Source organism: Tachypleus tridentatus, chromosome 3 (assembly GCF_004210375.1).
Source record: "Tachypleus tridentatus isolate NWPU-2018 chromosome 3, ASM421037v1, whole genome shotgun sequence".
Classification (NCBI taxonomy): domain Eukaryota; kingdom Metazoa; phylum Arthropoda; class Merostomata; order Xiphosura; family Limulidae; genus Tachypleus; species Tachypleus tridentatus.
In genome coordinates this window covers 76623506-76644758 of record NC_134827.1, presented here as the reverse complement: position 1 = coordinate 76644758, position 21253 = coordinate 76623506, and the positions used below count along the sequence as shown (strand labels likewise).

Below are 21253 nucleotides of genomic sequence, written 5' to 3'. Positions count from 1 at the left end.
GCTCTATTCACTGCAGAGAATCGAACTTCGGGTTTTAGTGTTGTTGTAAATTTGTACGCTTACAACTGTCCCACCAGGGGACTTTTTTGACATAAGCATACATCAGTAATACTATTAGCTTGATAAACTTCTTGGTCGAGCCGTATGGAGGGTTAGATGTCTCGCCCGATTGGTTCCAAGCGGTGATATTTGTCTTATCTGTTTTGTTATGAACACGTTACTTCTTCTTGCATGCTTTTTATGATTCATTTAATGTGCGAGAACCACTGTTGTTGTTTTTTTTATTTCAACAGTCCGATCACACAGAATCCATAATTGTCTTGACCGGTATGTCTTTCGATTCCGTCTTCAGCTGCTTGAGGTGCATGGCAGTTGAACTGGACGTATGACAGCAAGTCTTATCTTAGAAAAAACATACCTTATTGGTTTTATTTCCAAACGTTTCTTGGTTATATTCCGTACTGTTATCTTGGTCACGTGGATAACTTTCGTCACGTTCTTTGTGTTGTATGTTTTAACCTCTTACAGTATTGTACATTTTGCTCACCACGGGTGAGTTACAAATTTTTGTAGGCCTCTCTCTGGATGGTCCTAGAGCCCCAATTTGATTCATATTTCATCGTCTTCTGTGGTAATTAAGTGTAATTAATATCTCTATCTAGGATGGTCTAAATCTCAGATCTGAAACTATCCTGATGATCAGAGTATCTTGCGTAAGAAAGGATTTTTATGGAATCACGCTACCTACGAAACGTCAAAACAGTGTCAAAGTGTGGTCTCATCCATTCCGTACCATTGCGACTTTATATCTATAGCGGTTGTCACGTGACTTGCTGGCTTACACGTTTGAATACAAATGCTGGGTAATGTCATGATATACATCATATTAACATCATATGAGAGAACTTTACTGGGTAATGTCATGGTGTACATCATCTTAATATCACGTGACAGAATCTTACCGGGTAATGTCATGATATAAATCGTATCAGTATCACGTGAGAGGTGTTCATTACATTCACTGTACTTCAGAGATCGAAACCGATATTAAGTTAAAACGCCGTCTGGTAACATTTGACTTAGGAGTTACCATAAGCAGAAAGTGTTTCAATATCAAATTTCATATGACAACACGTAACGCAGTGATTATGGCTTTCAGCGGCTGTGACAAAAACTAGAAAAAAGATAGGCGTAGAAATGGTATTCAGTAATGTCCATTATTCAGTTAATAGTGTTTAAAAATAAATATTTTTAATCATTTTTGAAGATTTAATGGATTTTCCCTACAAGTTAGGTTGTTAAGCCTTTCTCAATAAAGCAGAGCAAGTCTTTGACACGTCACAGCTATTCACACTCATTGAGCTACAACTGTTCCTGGTATATGTTGACACCTCACAGCTATTCACACTCATTGAGCTACAACTGTTCCTGGTATATTTTGACACCTCACAGCTATTCACACTCATTGAGCTACAACTGTTCCTGGTATATTTTGACACCTCACAGCTATTCACACTCATTGAGCTACAACTGTTCCTGGTATACTTTGACACCTCACAGCTATTCACACTCATTGAGCTGCAACTGTTCCTGGTATATTTTGACACCTCACAGCTATTCACACTCATTGAGCTACAACTGTTCCTGGTATACTTTGACACCTCACAGCTATTCACACTCATTGAGCTACAACTGTTCCTGGTATATTTTGACACCTCACAGCTATTCACACTCATTGAGCTACAACTGTTCCTGGTATATTTTGACACCTCACAGCTATTCACACTCATTGAGCTACAACTGTTCCTGGTATATTTTTCGTAGAAAATTAGTTCTCAAAAACTACTGTCAGAGCGACAAACTCTTGACAATTTTCTTCTTGAAACACACTATTTGGTATACGAGCTGTTATCCACGCAGAGATCAAAACCCAAATTCCCTATGATACCTAAATACCCTGAGTTTTTCCGTTGAGCCACAGGATGAGTGGAAAATAGAACTGAGGGCTTTGAAAGTCATCCATTAATGAAATTTTCTTATCAATTGTAGTAAAACATACATCACAAATATGCCAGTACGTGATATTCTCCTGTGATGAACCCAAGTAATATATTCGTGTCTACAAACCTTCTGGTGGCTCAACGATAAATCTGACGGATTATAACACTAAGAAACAAGTTTCGATACTCACACCTGCTGTGGGCAAGTAACCCCCGTGTAGCTCTGACCTTAATAACAAATAAAATAACTGTAGTCTGTTAGGGTAAACATGAACTTTAAATTGTTCACGTAAATGTGAGCAGTAGATTGTTTGTGTGAACATGAACTAGGCCCCAGCATGGCCGGGTGGTTAAGGCACTCGACTCGTAATCTGAGGGTCGCTGGTTCGAATCCCCGTCACACCAAACATGTTCGCCCTTTCAGCCGTGGAGGCGTTATAATGTGACGGTAAATCCCACTATTCGTTGGTAAAAGCGTAGCTCAAGAGTTGGCGATGGGTGCTGATGACTAGCTGCCTTCCCTCTAGTCTTACACTGCTAAAGTAGGGACGCTTTGCGCGAAATTAAAACCAAACATGAACTTTAGATTTTTCATGTAACTGTGAATTATGTGTTCGTGTAAATGTGAACTTTAGATTGTTCGTGTGAACATGAATTCTATACTGTTTGTATGAACATTGTAGTCTACTTTCAAGATAAGAGATAGAAGTGTTTCTGGATATATTATATATATTGCGTATATTATTTCTGCTCAGTATGAAGTTATACGAACCATGTCTGATGGTAAGTGTGTCTGTGTATTTATAAACGTGATTGTTAGCGCTGTTCTGACAGATTTATTTACAAAAGTATTAATAGAACTAGAAAGTATTGGTTGGATGATTCAGTTAGTGTTACAGTGAATTTAAACTTCGAAGTAAGCGTACAATCGTTACTTCAAAAGTTGCTATCAGGAAAACCTTATCTAAAGTCACTGTATATAAGGTTTTTTTATTACGTCTGCTCATACTAAATATAATTTTCGTCTGCCGACTTAAAAGCGTGTACTACCTTCTTATGTTGTTAACGTTTCACATTCAAGTTCGTATTCCTGTCATTACGTATTACGACTCATCTTCGACTTCAACTGTGTCGACAACGCTATCTATACTTGGTTTCCTAAACTTCAGGGCAAAGACGTCCGAGAAAAAAAAACAGACAGATTTCAAATATTATTTCTATGCACGTATAATTTGAAAATCATAATGGATTAATTATGAAAAATTAAAAAAAAACATATAAAAGTGTTTCTGGAATTTTAATCACAAGTGCTGGTCTGAGAGCGACCTAAAATTTATTACTATTATTATTTGACTTTGGGAAATGATCTGCTTATTTCTATCTATCTCTTTATTTTACAACTTCTGTTTCGATTCTGTTCGTTTTACTCTTATAACACTAATCTCCAAGTTGTTTTGAAAATATCCCTTAAATGTTGACTTACCACTTTCAAGTTGTTTTCAGCGACAGCTATTCTGACACTAACTTTCCAACTTGTTACTATAATTTGAAAATCATTAAAATTATAGTTTAACAATCAGCAACAGCGAAAATAAAAACATAAAATTACACGATGGAATTTTTATATTAGTTATTTCCATTCATAACGCAGGTGTGCTATATTCAAAGACACGAAACGCTGAGCTTACTAGAACGACTTTGAATATGCGACTCATCAAGTCATGTGACACCCACAGCCATATAAAAGTCTAGGTGAAAAGTGACGTACCAGAACAAAGTTTTAACGTAAATATTTAATGCTACCGAAAACTGAAGGCTTTCGGGAAGGATATGCAAACAGTTTTTGTAACACCAAATATTCAGATCATTAGATTATACTTAATTACTTCTAATTGAAATTAATTAATTACTTCCATAGCTACTCCAAGGACAGGTCCATTAGGACACTGTTCTTAGTATCTGAGCATGCGTGTCAACTTTGGAGTCACTGACTTGCGAGTACAGGCATAGCCATAGTTTAAAACATGGCGCTCATGGAATCCTGAGAGAAACCAGGAATACAAAGTATGATGTCAGATTCTGAATAATCCACTCTAAAAACCTACTTATAGACCTCCACCAGGCCTAGGTGGCCTTCCTATACGTATAGATAAGGACTCCTCCGGACAACCATGATCCACTTCTCAAATCTAATCCTGATAGCTACAAAACTGTGGGTGGTATTAGCCACCCAAAGAAACACAGATATAAAAAAAAGGAAACATAGCGATCTGGTTGTTAGCGATTACCAGTCAGTCATTGATTTAGTGAAGCAAGAATACACAAAGTAATTTGTTAACTTATGATCAGAATTGTGTATTTTTGATGACTTAATCAAATGCTAGTAAAATCCAAATATCATTTAAACTGTTAATAAATTCATGCTTAATAAAAATGTTATATTGTGAGTAAATATTATAATAATAAACGAAAAATCCACATTTTAATGTAATATTAAAATATTTATTCATGTTTATAATATTAAAAGTATGTGGATTTTTGATGAAGAGAACTGTTATCTAAGACCCCCCAGCGGGTCGCGAAACACCGACCCATATTTAGGAAAAACACACATCAGAGCCAAAAAACGTATTGGATGCACCAGCATACATAACCCTAATCCAATAATACAATCTGGAACGGTTTCTTCTTCTAAGTGAAACAATCTACTCATAAATGAAATCTTTAAAATGTCTTATGAGGAACATAAACATAGAAAGAAAGGTGACTCCAGTGTCTGTAGATGTTGCCACCTTTGGATTCACGCTTGAATAAAGTAAATTATATTAATTGGAAGCGAAGAAGTGGTTCTGAAAGTGGAGTAATGATAAGGACATGAGAGGTGAAAATCGAATTAGATTAGAAGAAAGCAAGATGTATGGTATTGGTTGTAGAGAATATGGAAACGATGAAACCTCTAAAACCATTACTGATATATACAGCTGCATCTTTTATCATACGTCATGGATTTGAAATATGAAAAAATATTCTGAATAGTTGAATCAAGTAGTTTATTTCTACCAATGAGAGGCTTTTGGAACACAATATTTCAAAATTTGACGAGAAGCCTGGAGAGGTTTGCTTTTCCGTTTGACACTGTAGAAAATAGAGCTAAATAAACCTGAAAAAAAAACAACAGCTGTATATAATAAGAATATGTGTTACCGTAGGTGCCACAGAAGATAAAGTTTCAAAGTAAAACGTTTTCTTGTTTACTAATCGCCAAATGGATCTGTAGATGTTTTATAATCTCATTACCAACATCACTATCACCACCCACCGGCACATTAGTTGATTTGTTTTGGATGTAAACAGAAAGCTACATTATAGATATCAAAATTCTGTTTTCTAGTGTTATGAGCATACAGGCTTACCGCTGTGCCACTCGAGGCTAACCGACCAGTCTTAGAAACATCGACACTTGTATCACAATATTTTGACAGTCAGAACGTATGTTGTCCTTAATGGAATTAAGTCGGATCCTTTAGCTCTGACAAACACGATAAACGAAAGATCTGAGTCAGTTAATGATAATAAAATATTCAAAATAGCCTTTAATTATTGAGATGTTTAGTAGGAATGAACCAATAATAACTGTAGCTGTAAGTACAGAGTAAGTTATAAAAGTAATTTCCGTTCAAAAATGAGTTCCTAAAGATACCGAAGAGGACTCAGCCACTTAGTTTAAATTTTAATTACGTTAAATATCAACTTAATTTTTAAATATCTGAGAGAGATCCAGTTTTTAAGGCAAAAATATATTTTAAAGTGTGAAATGAGATTTCTTATCAATACCTGTATACAGTGGAAGAAGAAATAGGGTTTTTATTTATTTCTACGAAGACTTTTTGAACCTACGTGTTTTTTTTAACATCATGAATATAGTGCAAATGTTGTTAAGGTTAATGTAAATACGTGATACTGTATGTAGTGAGAATATGTTCTGTACATAAGTACTCTTGTGTGTTGTGAAATAGGGGTAGAGTTAGTGTTATTATCGTGTTTAACATAGTGCAAATAATTTGTTATTGTATACAGGTGTAAGTGGTTTTGTAAGTAATGAAAGTGTTATTATTGTATGTAATACAATGCAAATAATTGTTATTGTATGTAGGTGTATAACATAGTGTAATAATTGTTATTTTGTGTAGGTGTATGTTGAAACTAATGTGTTATGAAGTTTATGTTAATGATAGATGTTGAAACTTAGGTGTTATGAAGTTTATGTTAACGCTGTAAGTTGAGTTATGTGTTATGAAGTTTGTGTTACGCTGGATGTTGAAACTAATGTGTTATGAAATTTGCGTTAATGCTGAATGTTGAAGCTAATGTATGGTGAAATTGAGCAATAGTACATATTGTATATTTGATTAATCAAATGCGTATTTTTGCTACGTATCCTTGTATTCAATAACGTGTTTGAATTTAATGTAAATATTAGGTTTTTAAAGTAAACGATACATACTTTTCTGGAGAGACAATAAATTGATTCGTCCAGATCGAAGAAAGACATTGTTATATGTGAATAAACTTTCTTTGCTTAGAATCCTAAATCTTGCATCTAGTCTTACATAAACACGAATCATTGCAAGAACGATAACGAACTTAAAGTGAATAACTAACACTTTGCTTTATCAAAATACGTAAAACATTGCAATGTTTACACTGTAGTAACATTTCATTAAATTGATGCTGGGCATGAAGAGAAACCACAAACTATCGCAGTCTTCCTTCTGACGTCACTAACAGCATGTGCAGAGACAAGGGAAAAAATGTCAAACTAACGGTACTTATATTGGGCATATTTGGATCTTCCACAAGGAGGATTTAGTTTGGTTTGTTTTGAATTTCGCGCAAAGCTACACGAGGGCTATCTGCGCTAGCCGTTCCTAATTTCGCAGTGTAAAGCTAGAGGGAAAGCAGCTAGTCATAACCACCCACCGCCAACTCTTAGGCTACTCTTTTACCAACGAATAGTGGGATTGACCGTAACATTATAACGTCCCCACGGCTGAAAGGGCGAGCATGTTTGGTGTGACGGGGATTCGAACCCGCGACCCTCGGATTACGAGTCGAGTGCCTTATCCACCTGGCCATGTCTGGCCTTCACAAAGAGGGAAAAACCAGTGAGTAAATCAGATAGCTACCAGTTTGACCAACTAACTGTGTTGGAAAAATTCTTAAAAGCATAATAAGCAATAGGTTAACTAGATATTTAGAAATAACAAACAAATTACAAGAAATACAAAACGGATTCCGAAAACCTAGACAAGCAATAGACTACCTAGTAATATTAACAGAAACAGTAATGGACAGTTTCAATGAAAAGTAATACAATGCAGCTTGCTTCGTGGATATGGAGAAAGCATTCGACGCTCTCTGGCATAACAGTCTCCGGTTCCGTATGATTGAACCGGAGGTAGTGCGTGGAATTATTCCCGAATTGTCCATCTTTCTGGAAATCAGATGCAGAAGTAATGTAAAGAGAGTCTACTGAAGTACTGGAGTCTCTCAGGAAGGGATGGTTAGCTCAGTACTTTTCATCACGTATGTCAGTAACGTGGCCTGAAACAGCTCAATTGAAAAGATAGTCTGACAATTCGCAGATTATGTGGTAATCTGAAGACGTTCACCAACAATAACGACTACTTTACAGCCACAACTAAACAGAATACAGGAATACTAATAAAAATACAGAATGAAAATAACCGTACGAAAAACATAACTACTGCTGTTTACAAAATAACAAAAAATCCCCCAATACTATACTTACATGGAACTCCTTTCCAGAATACCACGTCAGCAAAGTTCCTGGTGATTACACAAAATAATCTAGAAAAACATAAAACGATGTAACAAAGAGAGCACGAAAACGGGGAGATTCTCAGTCAGAAACTAAAACACATCACCTATAAACATTCTTAAAAAATCTACAGAACCTCTATCAGACCAGTAGTGGAACATACATGTCCAACCTGGAACAATATATCACGAAACGGTATAAATAAAATAATACAAATTATTCATGGAAACGCTGACTGCTACATCGAGAAATACATGAACCAAATTTCTATAACACAACTTATATATCTGACAGTCTTCAAGACAATAAAGTATTTTCATAAATATATGTGTATAAATAACCTTCTAACAGAAGTTACGAAATATCTAATACATGATGGAAGTGTACCTATGTATCCCTCCTCGCTAAACAGCTATGCTAATTATAATAAATTAGCCATCTATAATTAGATATTACAATATATCATTAGATTAATATATTATGAGATTTGTAAATACACCCTTAGTACGTTAACTGGTGAAAAGTGCTCGAATGATTACAGAACTGAATTTCTTGTTAATCTGAAGACGTAGAAACGTTGTTCTGTAATTATTTTAATTAAAAGGACAATACTTGTGAATACTTGTTTTATTTCAAGTGGGTTTCTCGTCATAACGAATGGCTACAGAACTGTTAGCGAGTGTGTACAAATGTCACACACACCTAGCATTAGACAAGTGTTATACGAGACAAAGAGTCGAGCGAAGTGTTCGACAAAAAGCTAACTCTGGGCCTCGTTAACGTTTATATTAACTCCAACAAACAACCCTACAGGAAGGGGGAAGAAGTCAAAAGTGAGCCTGGCCCTCACAGGGTTACGACTTAAATACCGATACTAATTGATTGATTGGTGTGTTAACTGAGTAGTTTTTAAATAATATTTAAAAGTGTACAAAATAGCTTGCATCCCAGTGACACAGCGATATGTCTGCGGACTTGCACCGCTAGAAACCGAGATTCGATACCCGTGGTGGGCAGAACACAGATAGCTTATTGTGGTGTAGCTTTGTGCTTAATTCCGAACAAACAAACAAAACAGCCATTTTTTTTTCTGACTTTCGTAGCGATATGCACAGAACAAACCAATTAAGTTCTACAATACACGTGCTCAGAAATACGACTTAAAGATTTATTATTATTATTACTATTAACAGGCCAGTGGGAGACATTCTTGTTGAAAGAAAAACAAAACTAACCAATCAGATTTTTCTTAATACAAACTGAAAATTTTTGGACATTGTTTATTGGCTAAAAAGAAGGGATTTTCTGCACTCTTATATGTTTCAGACTATGAAAAGTGATTTGAAGTAGTAAGGTGAGTGACCAAAATCTGTCACCGCATCACGAGCTTATCGGAAAGAAACATGGAAGTCTCCAAATAACACGCATAGATATTCAGAAACTATTTAGAACCACCTTGGTAGATACTGTGCACCAAACCAAGTAAAATATTATGTCTGTAACTGTTTTCAAAGCTATTTATCTGCTTATCCTACTCCTGATTATCATCATGTTTTGACCTTCCCTACCGAATGGCAGGTAAAATCATCCGTAGCTCAGTAGAAAGTTAAACCTAAAAAGGTGATAATAGAAACATAAAAGGGTGGCAATTGTTTGATTAATGATGCTGAGAATCTGGCTTTATTGATATATATTGAATTTACACCTAGTGGATAAACTTTAGTACTAACTAGGAGGGAGATTTGAAGGCATTGTATTTCACTTAAACATTTATCAGTTAATCAAAAGGAACGCTCTCTCGAAAAGATACGTCTAAAATCACCCTGTTTGAGAGTTTCTTGATTGAATTTACCGTTAATATTCAATTAATTGTAGTGTAAATACATCCCGAGGGACGAGAGACGCATTAATAAGTAAGCAAAACAGTTTGTTGCACCAACACAATACTTCTCCCCTCGACACGTGGGGGTGTGGCTGCAAACCCCTATTTCTCACGTTCTTTTGAATTCGTTATACTAAAAAAAAACAAGAAAAACACCATATACAATTTTTACAAAAAAGAGTAATTTCCTATACAAGGTTTACAGGTATTTAAAGCACAAAATAAGGTAACATTGAACTACATATATGTACATGTTTGGTTTTTGAATTTCGCGCAAAGATTCACAAGGGTTATCTGCGCTAGGCATCCCTAATTTAGCAGTGTAAGACTAGAGAGAAGGCAACTAGTCATCACCACCCATCGCCAACTTTTACCAACGAATAGTGAGATTGACAGTCACATTATAAAGCCCCCCACGGCTGAAAGGGCGAGCATGTTTGGTGCGACGGAGATTCGAACCCGCGACCCTGGAACTACGAGTCGAATGCCTTAACCAGCGGTTTAAACCGTTCTTATGAATAACGGAAAGTGTTATACAAAAATTTATACACAAAAGTACTGCGGGTGTTGTTATGAAGTTGATAAAAGTTTCTGCTGTGTGTTATAAAACTGAGTATACATTACCACTGAATGTTAAAACTTAACATGATGAAGTTGGGTATAGTAACATAATATGTTATGTAGTTAATTATTACTGAGTTTGGTTAAAGCTTTTTATGTTTTGTTACATAATACATTCAACAGTTGTAGAACGTTGTTTAAACGTTTATCCCAGTATAATAGACTCCTACGTATTTATATTAATTATAATAGAAGTTAAAACTAACCAATACTTGAAGAGTAATGTATACACCATTGTTTAGTATGTGAACATTAGTTTTGTTTAAGGGAAGTTGTGAAAACAAGATTTTCACACCGTAAGCACATGGTGTTTATTTCGTTGGCTGTCATTCGATATGTATCATGCTAGCTTTATATTTAGTTTGAAATAGGAGCTTCGAGATGTGTTTTGAAATTTATTTCAAGAGGATTTATTATTGTTTAACACTGTGTTTAAATAATAACTCACCTTTACTGCTCACATGAATTATGTTATGATTTTTAGAAGTGATATTTTTCTCCCCCAAGCTAAAACTTCGCCCGAGCGGAAGACTTCAGGTCCACGTACGACTGTATAAAGAAGGTGAAGGTAGGGTCGTTTCTGTTGAGAGTATTTGATAAATGTATGATGACGTAATCGCACAGAGTATTTCAATAAACACGCAGACGCCCGATTTCTAGTTCAATCTATTTGTCCGCGTCATATTAGTTATGCTCGTTCATCAGTGTAATAAATTTAAACCTATAAAACCAGCAGGCCCGTCATTAATTGTCAGGTCCTTCTGTTGAAAGGCGAATAAATTAATAAATTATTATACACTTCTGTAATATTCTTCTTTTAATTTCATCTTTTAAAACTTTTCAGCTAATGATATTGATTCGTTAACCTAAACCCACTTATTTAATGGAAGAATATTCGTGAAACAGGAAAAATCGATATATTAAGTCATCTGTAAAACGCAAAATAATTTTGAAATGTGATTTGCAATTAATTTAAAATTCAGTAAAAATTGTTTTTTCTCTCATTCTGATTAGTTAGACAGGTTTGTTATTGGTTTGTTTCCTCTAACGTCTGGTAAAAACTTTGTAAAACACCTACGTCATTTCTTGTTGTTTTTAACAACTTAAAAACTTACTGCAAGAGAATCAAGTTGTATTCTAGCTATGTCAATGAGGGGTTATAATTCAGAAGGCATTAGATTACGTAAAAGGACTAGCATCCCTGGTCTATGCGTTACTTTGCGCTAGATATTCATAAAGTAAACAAAAGTAATATAGATAATTATGCCAATTCCAAGGTTTCTGACCCACTATAACATCGTAAAAAAAACTCCCAAAAATCTCTTGTGAATATATAGATTAGAATATATACATATATAGAATCTCAAGCTTTATACTTACCTTTTGTAAAACACAAGTTTCTAATGAACTACTGATACTCTGCCCACCACGGGAATCGAAACATGATCTTTACTATAGGGGCCTTAAGGATAAGTATGGTAGTGTTACAGGACAGGAGGTGGTTTAAATACGTATTCTCCAACACCGTACGTTTTGATTGTTATTATTATTACTTCAAAGTCTAAAAGAGCTAATTTTAAAATATTTTTTTCATTTCGCTGTTCAAAGCTATACATCACCAAATACCACAAGTAAAATTAAATATTATTGAAATTGAATACGGTATCTTGAAACCTGGGGTTTGTATTTGTTACTAATTTGACAATTGTGTTTCAATAAGCATCCCTCACCACCTTTGAAGTTAAACTACCTAAACACCTATAAATAATACAGGTTTTCATTACCAGGGTAACAGTAAGTTACTGATTTAGCGCAAAGCTGCACCACGGGCTATCTGCGTTCTGTTCACCAAGAGGAACTGATTCCGAATTTTAACATTGTAAGTTCCTATAAACTTATCACTGGCCCATCGTGGAAATAATAGTGAAATCTTACCCCTTTTAAATATATTTAAAAATGCTTGAAAACTAACGAGTTCTAGGAAGTGAGGTACATTAGAAATAAGGGAAGTGTGGTGTGAGTGAGTTTTCGTTTAGCAAAGTCACCTTGGGCTATCTGCTGAGTCCACCCAGGGAAATCGAACCGCTGATTTTAGTGTTTAAATCCGTACTACTAGCGGGGAACAAAAGAAGTAGGAGTGGCTAAACTGAAAAAGGTCAGGACAAAAAACCCCCATGGACAAATATGTATATCTATCAAACTTTTCATAAGACTGGCTTCGTATAGTCATTAATTATGTCTTACCAATATTCAAACATATTTGTCAATTAATTCGGCAGAAATTATATAACGGTTTTGTAAGTGATATATTTAATTATTATTTGTTAAATAGATCAGCTAAAACGCTTTTACTGGTTTCGTGATGGATATATTTTCTGTGTTCATTACTATTTGTTAAATACATCAGTTAATATATTCTTATCGGTTTCATTTATTCATACATGGTTTGTTTATTTTTATTGGTGAAAGTTTGGTCACCTGAGCTGAAAGAATGTTCACGGTTTTAAAAGATCTAACATAGAGAGTGAATTTTATAATTACTATTCATATATCTCTAAATACTTTTACAATTACTATTCATATATCTTTGTATACTCTTACAGTTACTATTCATATATCTTTGTATACTCTTACAGTTACTATTCATATATATCTAAATAAATTTATTGTTACTATTCATATATATCTAAATAAATTTATTGTTACTATTCATATATATCTAAATAAATTTATTGTTACTATTCATATATATTTAAATAAATTTATTGTTACTACTCATATATATCTAAATAAATTTATTGTTACTACTCATATATATCTAAATAAATTTATTGTTACTATTCATATATATCTAAATAAATTTATTGTTACTATTCATATATATCTAAATAAATTTATTGTTACTATTCATATATATTTAAATAAATTTATTGTTACTATTCATATATATCTAAATAAATTTATTGTTACTACTCATATATATCTAAATAAATTTATTGTTACTACTCATATATATCTAAATAAATTTATTGTTACTATTCATATATATCTAAATAAATTTATTGTTACTATTCATATATATCTAAATAAATTTATTGTTACTATTCATATATATCTAAATAAATTTATTGTTACTATTCATATATATCTAAATAAATTTATTGTTACTATTCATATATATCTAAATAAATTTATTGTTACTATTTATATATATCTAAATGATTTAAACTTATTATTCATAGATCCCTTAATAACTTTATAATAATTATTCGTATATCCCTAAATAATTTTATTATTACTATTCATTTATCCCTAAAGAATTTTCAATTGTGATTGTAAATGTGTTTTTATGTTACGCTCAGTGTCCCTTTTCGATGGCCACCAGAAAAACACAGGAGGGATCACCAGAAGACGTGGTGCTATAAAGCACCATAAAGTTCACGAGGTTAAAGGTCACAAGTTCATCGCCAAGTTCTTCAGACAACCCACATTTTGTGCTTTCTGCAAGGATTTCCTGTGGTACATTTATTTATCATATTCCTCAAACTATCGAGTTGTTTGTATTCATCTCAGTACCGTAGTGAATAAAGAACAATTCTCTTTCATGTTATTTTTGTAAATGATACTAAATGCCACGTGCTATTTCCTGATTTATTGTGATGACGTTAATAAGTAAACTAATAAGTTACTCAATGTAATCGACGAACCTTTGTTGTTATAATAGGTTTTGTAATTGGCTACGAATTTAATGTTTGTTTGTCCTCACTCCAACTAAGAGAATATACGTAGTGTTTTGATTTGACTTAGTTATTCAGAGGTCTTCGTTATAATTTAATGTTTGTTTTTGGTTTTTCATGATTGAATAAAAATGTAAACGATGTTCTGATATTTTCTTTCATTTATAAAATGTAATTTTTATTGTTTTTATTTTCTCGTTTATTAGGGGATTTGGAAAACAAGGTTACCAGTGTGAAAGTAAGTCAGGGTTAACGTCTGTGAAACAGTGTTTTATGAGGGATACTTTATTAAAATGTTAATAACATTATATAATCATCGGAATATCAGATATGTTGTTAAAAAATAAACATTATTCTAATCTTTGTTGTCGCAGAACTTTCTATAATCAATGTTACGTCAATGCATCTGTCAGGACTTTTATATCTGTTTTTGTTGGGTTTTTTTCGTTTTTTTTTTGCTTACAGAACATTATTGTAGGAACTATTTTATTTTGGCGTTATCTATGGACATATAAAACAATTAGAAGTAAGAAAAAATGGTTCAAATAACTATTAAGGAAACAAATATACAATATAAAATTATAATCAGTAAATTTACTTAAATGTTTTCTCACTTCTAATTAAAAACCATGGATTTTAGTCGATCAAATGTAATAAAGATTGGTAACCTGAGCTTGTTTTGTGAGAAATTGCAGAATAGTGTTCAGTTAATACGCATGCGTATATACTAAAATAAAACGTTTTATGTTTAATTCATGAATATGGTTTTGGTCGGTGGTTGATAGATCTGTCTATAAATAACGATTCTGACGAATATCAAGATAAACTTATTTAAACAAGTTTGTTTCCTTTTTAATCATAACAAAATTACAAACCAATAATTAATAGTAGTAGAATTTGCTGGATAGTTTACTAAAAATATCTACAAAAAAGACAGATTACAATGTTATTTTTATAGCATGCCAGGTCGCAGTACATAAAAGATGCCATGAAAAATTCCTAGGGAAATGTCCAGGTTCTGGGAAGGAATCCCAGAATACATTGGTTAGTAAACATTTAATTTATTATTTCACTTAAATCCTGACGTAATATTTTTATAATTTTGATCCTTGTAATAGACACAATTTTTAAGACAAAATGAAAATATACTCGATTGTTCATAAATGGGTTTTTTAAATTATTTTGTTTAAACTTAAGAACAAAGTTGCATAATGGGCTATCTATACACTGCCCACCACAGGTATCGAAACCTTCTTTCTAGCGTTGTAAGTCCGCAGACATCCCGCTGTGGGTGGGTCCTTTTTGTTAAAAAATTACAAACAGTAACCTCAGGTGATCAACAGATACGATTTTTCTTTTTCTCTTCATGCAAACAATAACAAAAAATAAATAAATTTTATAAAGACAAGTTGGAATCTATATATAACCTGTAGCAATAAAGAAAGTTTCACTGCTACATAAAGTATCGAAACTACAAAAACATTCTTTCATTTTTTAACTTTAAAATTTAGTTTTGACTTTTCTTTTAATACTTCTTACAATTTAAAATTTTCTATGTCCCTATAGCTAGCTTGGTTACATATATAATTTTCTATGTCCCTATAGCTAGCTTGGTTACATATATAATTTTCTATGTCCCTATAGCTAGCTTGGTTACATATATAATTTTCTATGTCCCTATAGCTAGCTTGGTTACATATATAATTTTCTATGTCCCTATAGCTAGCTTGGTTACATATATAATTTTCTATGTCCCTATAGCTAGCTTGGTTACATATATCGATCCATACTTGTTTTTATAAAATATGTTTCTTTTTATTGTACTTCTTGATTTCATTTTGTTCAATATATTTTTGTTCGCAAAGCGTAGCACGCTTATTACTCATCAGAATCTCTACTGAGCTACCCTCAAATATAATTATGCAATTCAAAGTAGCGAGAACATTGTCCATTATACACACTCCATCCTTTGAGGTACAAGAAAGAAATCATTAGAACCAGAAATGGAATAGTTTTCCAAGATAATTAGAGTGGTAACATTTGTTATTTTTCTGTACGCTTGTCTGAAAAAGTCACTCACTTAATTTGATGAAAATTCGTTGAATTGATTATATTTTGATTCACTTCATAAACGTGTATATAGTAATTTAGGCAATTTTAAAGTAGAAAAAGCTTTAGTTCAGCCAATACTGTTAAATAGTCGTTGTTAATATTAAGACATTTTAAAAGGTGGTTTTGAATGAGTGATTTTTATGGCCACCATTTTCTTTCATCACGATCTTTACTATTAAGTACTACAAGACAATTTAAAAGGTGGTTTTGAATGAGTGATTTTTATGGCCACCATTTTCTTTCATCACGATCTTTACTATTAACTACTACAACACTTAATAACATACGTCGAGGGACAAAAAGGGACATCATCTCATATCAATCGATAGTAGTTAGCAAGGAGTTTAGATGTCGTAGCGAACAAATGTATGTATACCAGTCAATTTTTGTTTCTGACAAGTTGAAACATCAAATATTTAAGTTTTAACCACATCAGTGTGTACATCATAGTAAACAAGTGTCTGTTTACAGCTCGTTTTTGTTTCTGATGTGTTTAAACATCAGTAATATTTAAGTTTGTACATTGTAGTAAACAAATGTTTGTTTACAATTGGTTTCTATTTCTCACTAGTATTTGAGGGAAAGATTCAAGATAAACGTTCCTCACAGGTTCCGTGCTCACAACTTCCTCAGTCCCACATTCTGTGACCACTGTGGGTCCCTCTTGTATGGACTCTACCGACAAGGCTTAAAATGTGACCGTAAGTTTACCTGCGTAATAAAAACATGAGTTGTTTAAAATGAGCAAAAAATATAATAGTTCAATAAGTTTTATGACATTCTTTGCTAAACATATAATGAAATTTGAACACTGGAACGTTAATTTTGATACTGCATATTTCTATTTCTATTTGTTGGTGAACAACTTTAATTACACTGAAAAGGGGAAAATATGTTATAATTAGCGTGCCAAATTCTTCATGGTTTTTGTTAAGAGATGACCCCTCTGAATTAGTTTATGTTGTAATTATTTGTAAACAATTAATTAAATATCGTTAAGATGGTCCGTTTCTAAGGGCTGTAAAACTTGGTTTTAAGTTTAGACGCAAAACTACACGTTGGGTTCTCTGCGCTCTACTTACCGCGATTCGAATCCCATATCTTTTTCTCACTGTGAGCCCTCAAACTAACCGTTAAACCACGGAACTGAGGGAAGGGGGTAACTTCCTGGCACTTAAATATTAATTCTAAATAATTATTTCATGTTTTTCTCGGGATACTTCCATTTGGACGTAAATGGCCATCTTGCTTCATTCAGAAGATGTTGCATACGAGGAACGACATCACGAAAGTCTGAAAGCTCTTATTTTAGAATTTCCCTATGACCTTCCTCGCCCTCTAGCCACAAACTAATCTTTCATACTCATACACGCACAATAATTTCCTTTTCTTTGTTTCTTGATCCTTTGTTTGTTTCGGATATTTCGCGCCAAGTTACGCAAAGATCATCTGCGTCAGACGCTCATAATTTTACACTTTTAAGCTTAAGGGAAGGCAATTTGTTGTTTGTTTTATTCTTGAATTTCGCACAAAGCTACTCGATGGCTATCTGCGCTAACTGTCCATAATTTAGCAGTGTAAGACTAGAGGAAGGGCAGCTAGTCTTCACCACTCATCGCCAACTCTTGGGCTACTCTTTTACTAACGAATAGTGGGATTGGTCGTCACGTTATAACGCCCCCACGGCTGAAAGGGCGAGCATGTTTTGTGTAACGGGGATTCGAACCCGCGACTCTCAGATTAGGAGTCTTCACCACCTGGCCATCCGGGAAGGCAGTTAGTCAATAGCACCCCCTTCCAGCATTTCGGATATTCTAATCGAATATGAGATCTGACCTTCACTCTCATAATGCACTTATAGCTCCAAAGTTAGGCCCTTCCTAACTTAATTATCTAGCAAATATAAAAAAAAAAAAATAATAAATAATAAACATTTTTAATGATTGCAATCCAAAATCATAACTTGAACTTTTCTTACTCCCTTCTCAAAAGAAAAAGGAAGGTATAGTTGACCAGTTGCGGATGAACACTATGTTGTTGTTGTTGTTGTTGTTTTTACAAACCATTCATTGAAGCAGGGATTCTTAAACTTTCGCAAACCCACCCCCTCTCCCGTTCAGAACAATACGTATCCTGACTGAAGCCAATGCAAGTGTAAATACGGAGTACCTGAATAGTGGCGTGTATTTGTATTTATTATAACCACCTGATACTCTCCTGTGACCTCCAGGAGGGAGGAGTCCCCACTTTATTACAGTGCTGAGTTATTAGAAACGTTTTTGAAAAAAATTATTCGTATTGTATGTGTTTGTAACGTTTTGTTGTACTGTTTACTTTGTACAAAGTCAACTGTAACCGCAAATGTGATGTGTTTGTAACGTTTGGTTGTACTGTTTACGTTGTACAAAGTGAGCTGTAACGACAAATGTGATGTGTTTGTAACATTTAGTTGTATTGTTTACAGAGTACAAAGACAACTGTAACTAAAAATGTGATGTGTTTGTAACAGTTGATTCTACTGTTTACAGAGTGTAAAGAGAACTGTGACTACGAATGTGATGTGTTTGTAACAGTTGGTTCTACTGTTTACAGAGTGTAAAGAGAACTGTGACTACGAATGTGATGTGTTTGTAACAGTTGGTTCTACTGTTTACAGAGTGTAAAGAGAACTGTGACTACGAATGTGATGTGTTTGTAACAGTTGGTTCTACTGTTTACAGAGTGTAAAGAGAACTGTGACTACGAATGTGATGTGTTTGTAACAGTTGGTTCTACTGTTTACAGAGTGTAAAGAGAACTGTGACTACGAGTGTGTGTTTGTAACAGTTGGTTCTACTGTTTACAGAGTGTAAAGAGAACTGTGACTACGAATGTGATGTGTTTGTAACAGTTGGTTGTATTGGTTACAGAGTGTAAAGTCAACTGTCACCATAAATGTGAGAAACATGTCCCTAATCTCTGTGGAGTAAACCAGAAGCTTCTGTCTGAAGTATTATCTACAGTAAAGAAAGGTTAGAGAGAATATTCTTCCATAATCATTTATTTTTTTCCCAGTTTTGAAATGTACTTTTTAAAAATTAAATTCAACCTACCCTAAAATATAATACTATCTTATGTTTAAAGTTTTTACATGGAAAACAGTTTATGTAAACATTATTTTTAACTACAATGGTACTGTATTATTATTTCTGCTTTTTTTTAGTGCCTATTGGATCACGTGATCTAGTATTTAGTTTGTTTGGGCTGCATTTGTGAGTTTTCTCGTTGTTCGATTATTTATTTGAGAGACCTGATATTTTCAGTGTTATTAGGATCAGTGTTTCGAAGTGTTTCATGGTGTGATCTGTAATTATTTACATGAGTGATGATATGATTCCTATATTTGTTTGTGCCAGTTATGGTGTAATGTTTAGTTGTTTTAGTAGGTGGTGGTGTGATTTCTAGTGGTGTATATCAAACATGAACTCATGCCTGTAGTTTTAAAATAGTACTTTGAATATTGTCTATCTACCAGTTGACGTCGTTTCTAATTTTGTAAATGGTATTTAGTTTTCACTTCAGTTTTTTGTTTCAATGTTACCAATAACTCCTAGTTCAAAATATATTATTTATATCACTTTTTAAATAGTGAAAACTTGGGAATTATTAAAAGTAACAGGTTTAATATTTGTGACAAAACCATCTAATATAATGATATTTTCCCGCGTTTCCTTTGGATTCAAATTAATAGGCATGTTAAAATAGCTCTTTGTTATTTTTTTTTATCCACAACGAGTCACTGCCCAAGACGCCTATCGCCAAATACTAGAAGTCGTCTCGTCATTTCGGGTGGGCAAAGAGAGAAGAATGATCTTCAAAATGTTCATATGTATGCAGTATAATACAGGGTGGTCTAAAAATTTGGTAATAAAAAGCTGCAAATCAACGAGACATCCGTATTAATATTTCAAATATTTGAGATGTCCGAACTGGGCTACACCAGAATTCAAACAATCATGACATCTACGACAATTTTCAACTTTGATTCGATAAAAAGCATATGTTATCTGTTCTTTTCTTTCGTCATTGGTTTTGGGTTTATTTTCATACATCCTTCACTACTATCTGAAATAAAAAAAGGCTTTTAGATTTCGATAACGCGAAGGATGTGTAGAGTTTTTGGGCCACCCTCTACGTTTTTTTATCTAAATGTTTAATATTTTTATGTTCTCCCACTGAAGGGAGATGTTTACATGAACTTTGGGGAATGTTATTCTGTTTGTTGAACTCTTCGTTTAAACGATATATTGCATGTTTAAGTCAGAATTATTATAAAAGCCATAAATAGTAAGGTTTTTTCTTTCAGACATTAGCACTCCACTGATTAGTCCCGTGTCTCAAAAACCAGATGAGACAGAAACCAATACGTCTGTATCTTCAATTCCAGTCCAATATACTCCCTCAAGCATTTCGGATGGACGCTATGAGAATAAACCATCTGGAGATAATGAGCCATCTCAAAAGCAAGAACATCAAACCTTCCAAGCTCCAGCGTCATATAAACATGACATAGAGGAAAACTTGAGAGTTAGGTTTAGGAAGTTTACCTTGGACGATTTCAACTTTCTGAAAGTTCTGGGCAAAGGTAGCTTTGGTAAGGTAAGATGAAATGTTTTATTTTTGTAATTCACTTTGGGAAACTTCGTGTACTTGTGACTTATCCAGATAAAAGTGAATTACCTTTAGAGCAGTGTGATGATTCCAGTTAGTATAAGGAGATTTGATCAGTTACAAAGTAATTATACGTTTGTGAGTAATTTTATAGTGTGAATGGAATAAATAAACTGCACACGATGTAAAATACAAGTAAACAGTGTTTCTTATTCACAAACACTATGTATGCACCTTACAATGAATATCGCTTCTATTCAATTTTATGTATCCAACTATTCGACGTAAAATCAAACTAAGTCCAGAGTTCGCAAGGAGCTCCCTACTTAGAATGACTGATGTTATCTAAGTAACTGATCATTCTTATTCAGACATAGAAGGTGATATAATTTCGAGACATCACCTGGAC

At 33.5% G+C, this 21253-nt stretch overlaps 1 protein-coding gene and 1 long non-coding RNA gene across 5 annotated transcripts in view; one reads left to right on the top strand and one right to left on the bottom strand.

Moving 5' to 3' along the window:
- The window catches only part of LOC143247243 (putative protein kinase C delta type homolog), a 64413-nt gene that overhangs the window by 30883 nt on the left and 12277 nt on the right, over window positions 1-21253 (top strand). For both annotated transcript variants that reach the window (XM_076494961.1, XM_076494960.1), the window contains exons 5-11: window positions 10853-10913; window positions 13708-13864; window positions 14289-14320; window positions 15041-15126; window positions 16766-16895; window positions 19104-19205; window positions 20540-20832. In XM_076494961.1, the coding sequence (XP_076351076.1) occupies window positions 10853-10913; window positions 13708-13864; window positions 14289-14320; window positions 15041-15126; window positions 16766-16895; window positions 19104-19205; window positions 20540-20832 (861 nt within the window). The remainder of the gene's footprint in view (window positions 1-10852; window positions 10914-13707; window positions 13865-14288; window positions 14321-15040; window positions 15127-16765; window positions 16896-19103; window positions 19206-20539; window positions 20833-21253) is intronic.
- LOC143247244 (uncharacterized) lies at window positions 2886-11850 on the bottom strand. 3 transcript variants are annotated; one of them, XR_013026447.1, is made up of 5 exons: window positions 11726-11850; window positions 10794-10925; window positions 7813-7871; window positions 3484-3539; window positions 2886-3163 (listed from the first exon to the last, which is right to left on the bottom strand). It is a non-coding gene; the product is annotated as an uncharacterized LOC143247244 (long non-coding RNA). The 3 variants fall into 3 exon arrangements; XR_013026446.1 differs by lacking the exon at window positions 7813-7871; XR_013026448.1 differs by lacking the exon at window positions 10794-10925 and having other exon boundaries at window positions 11726-11799.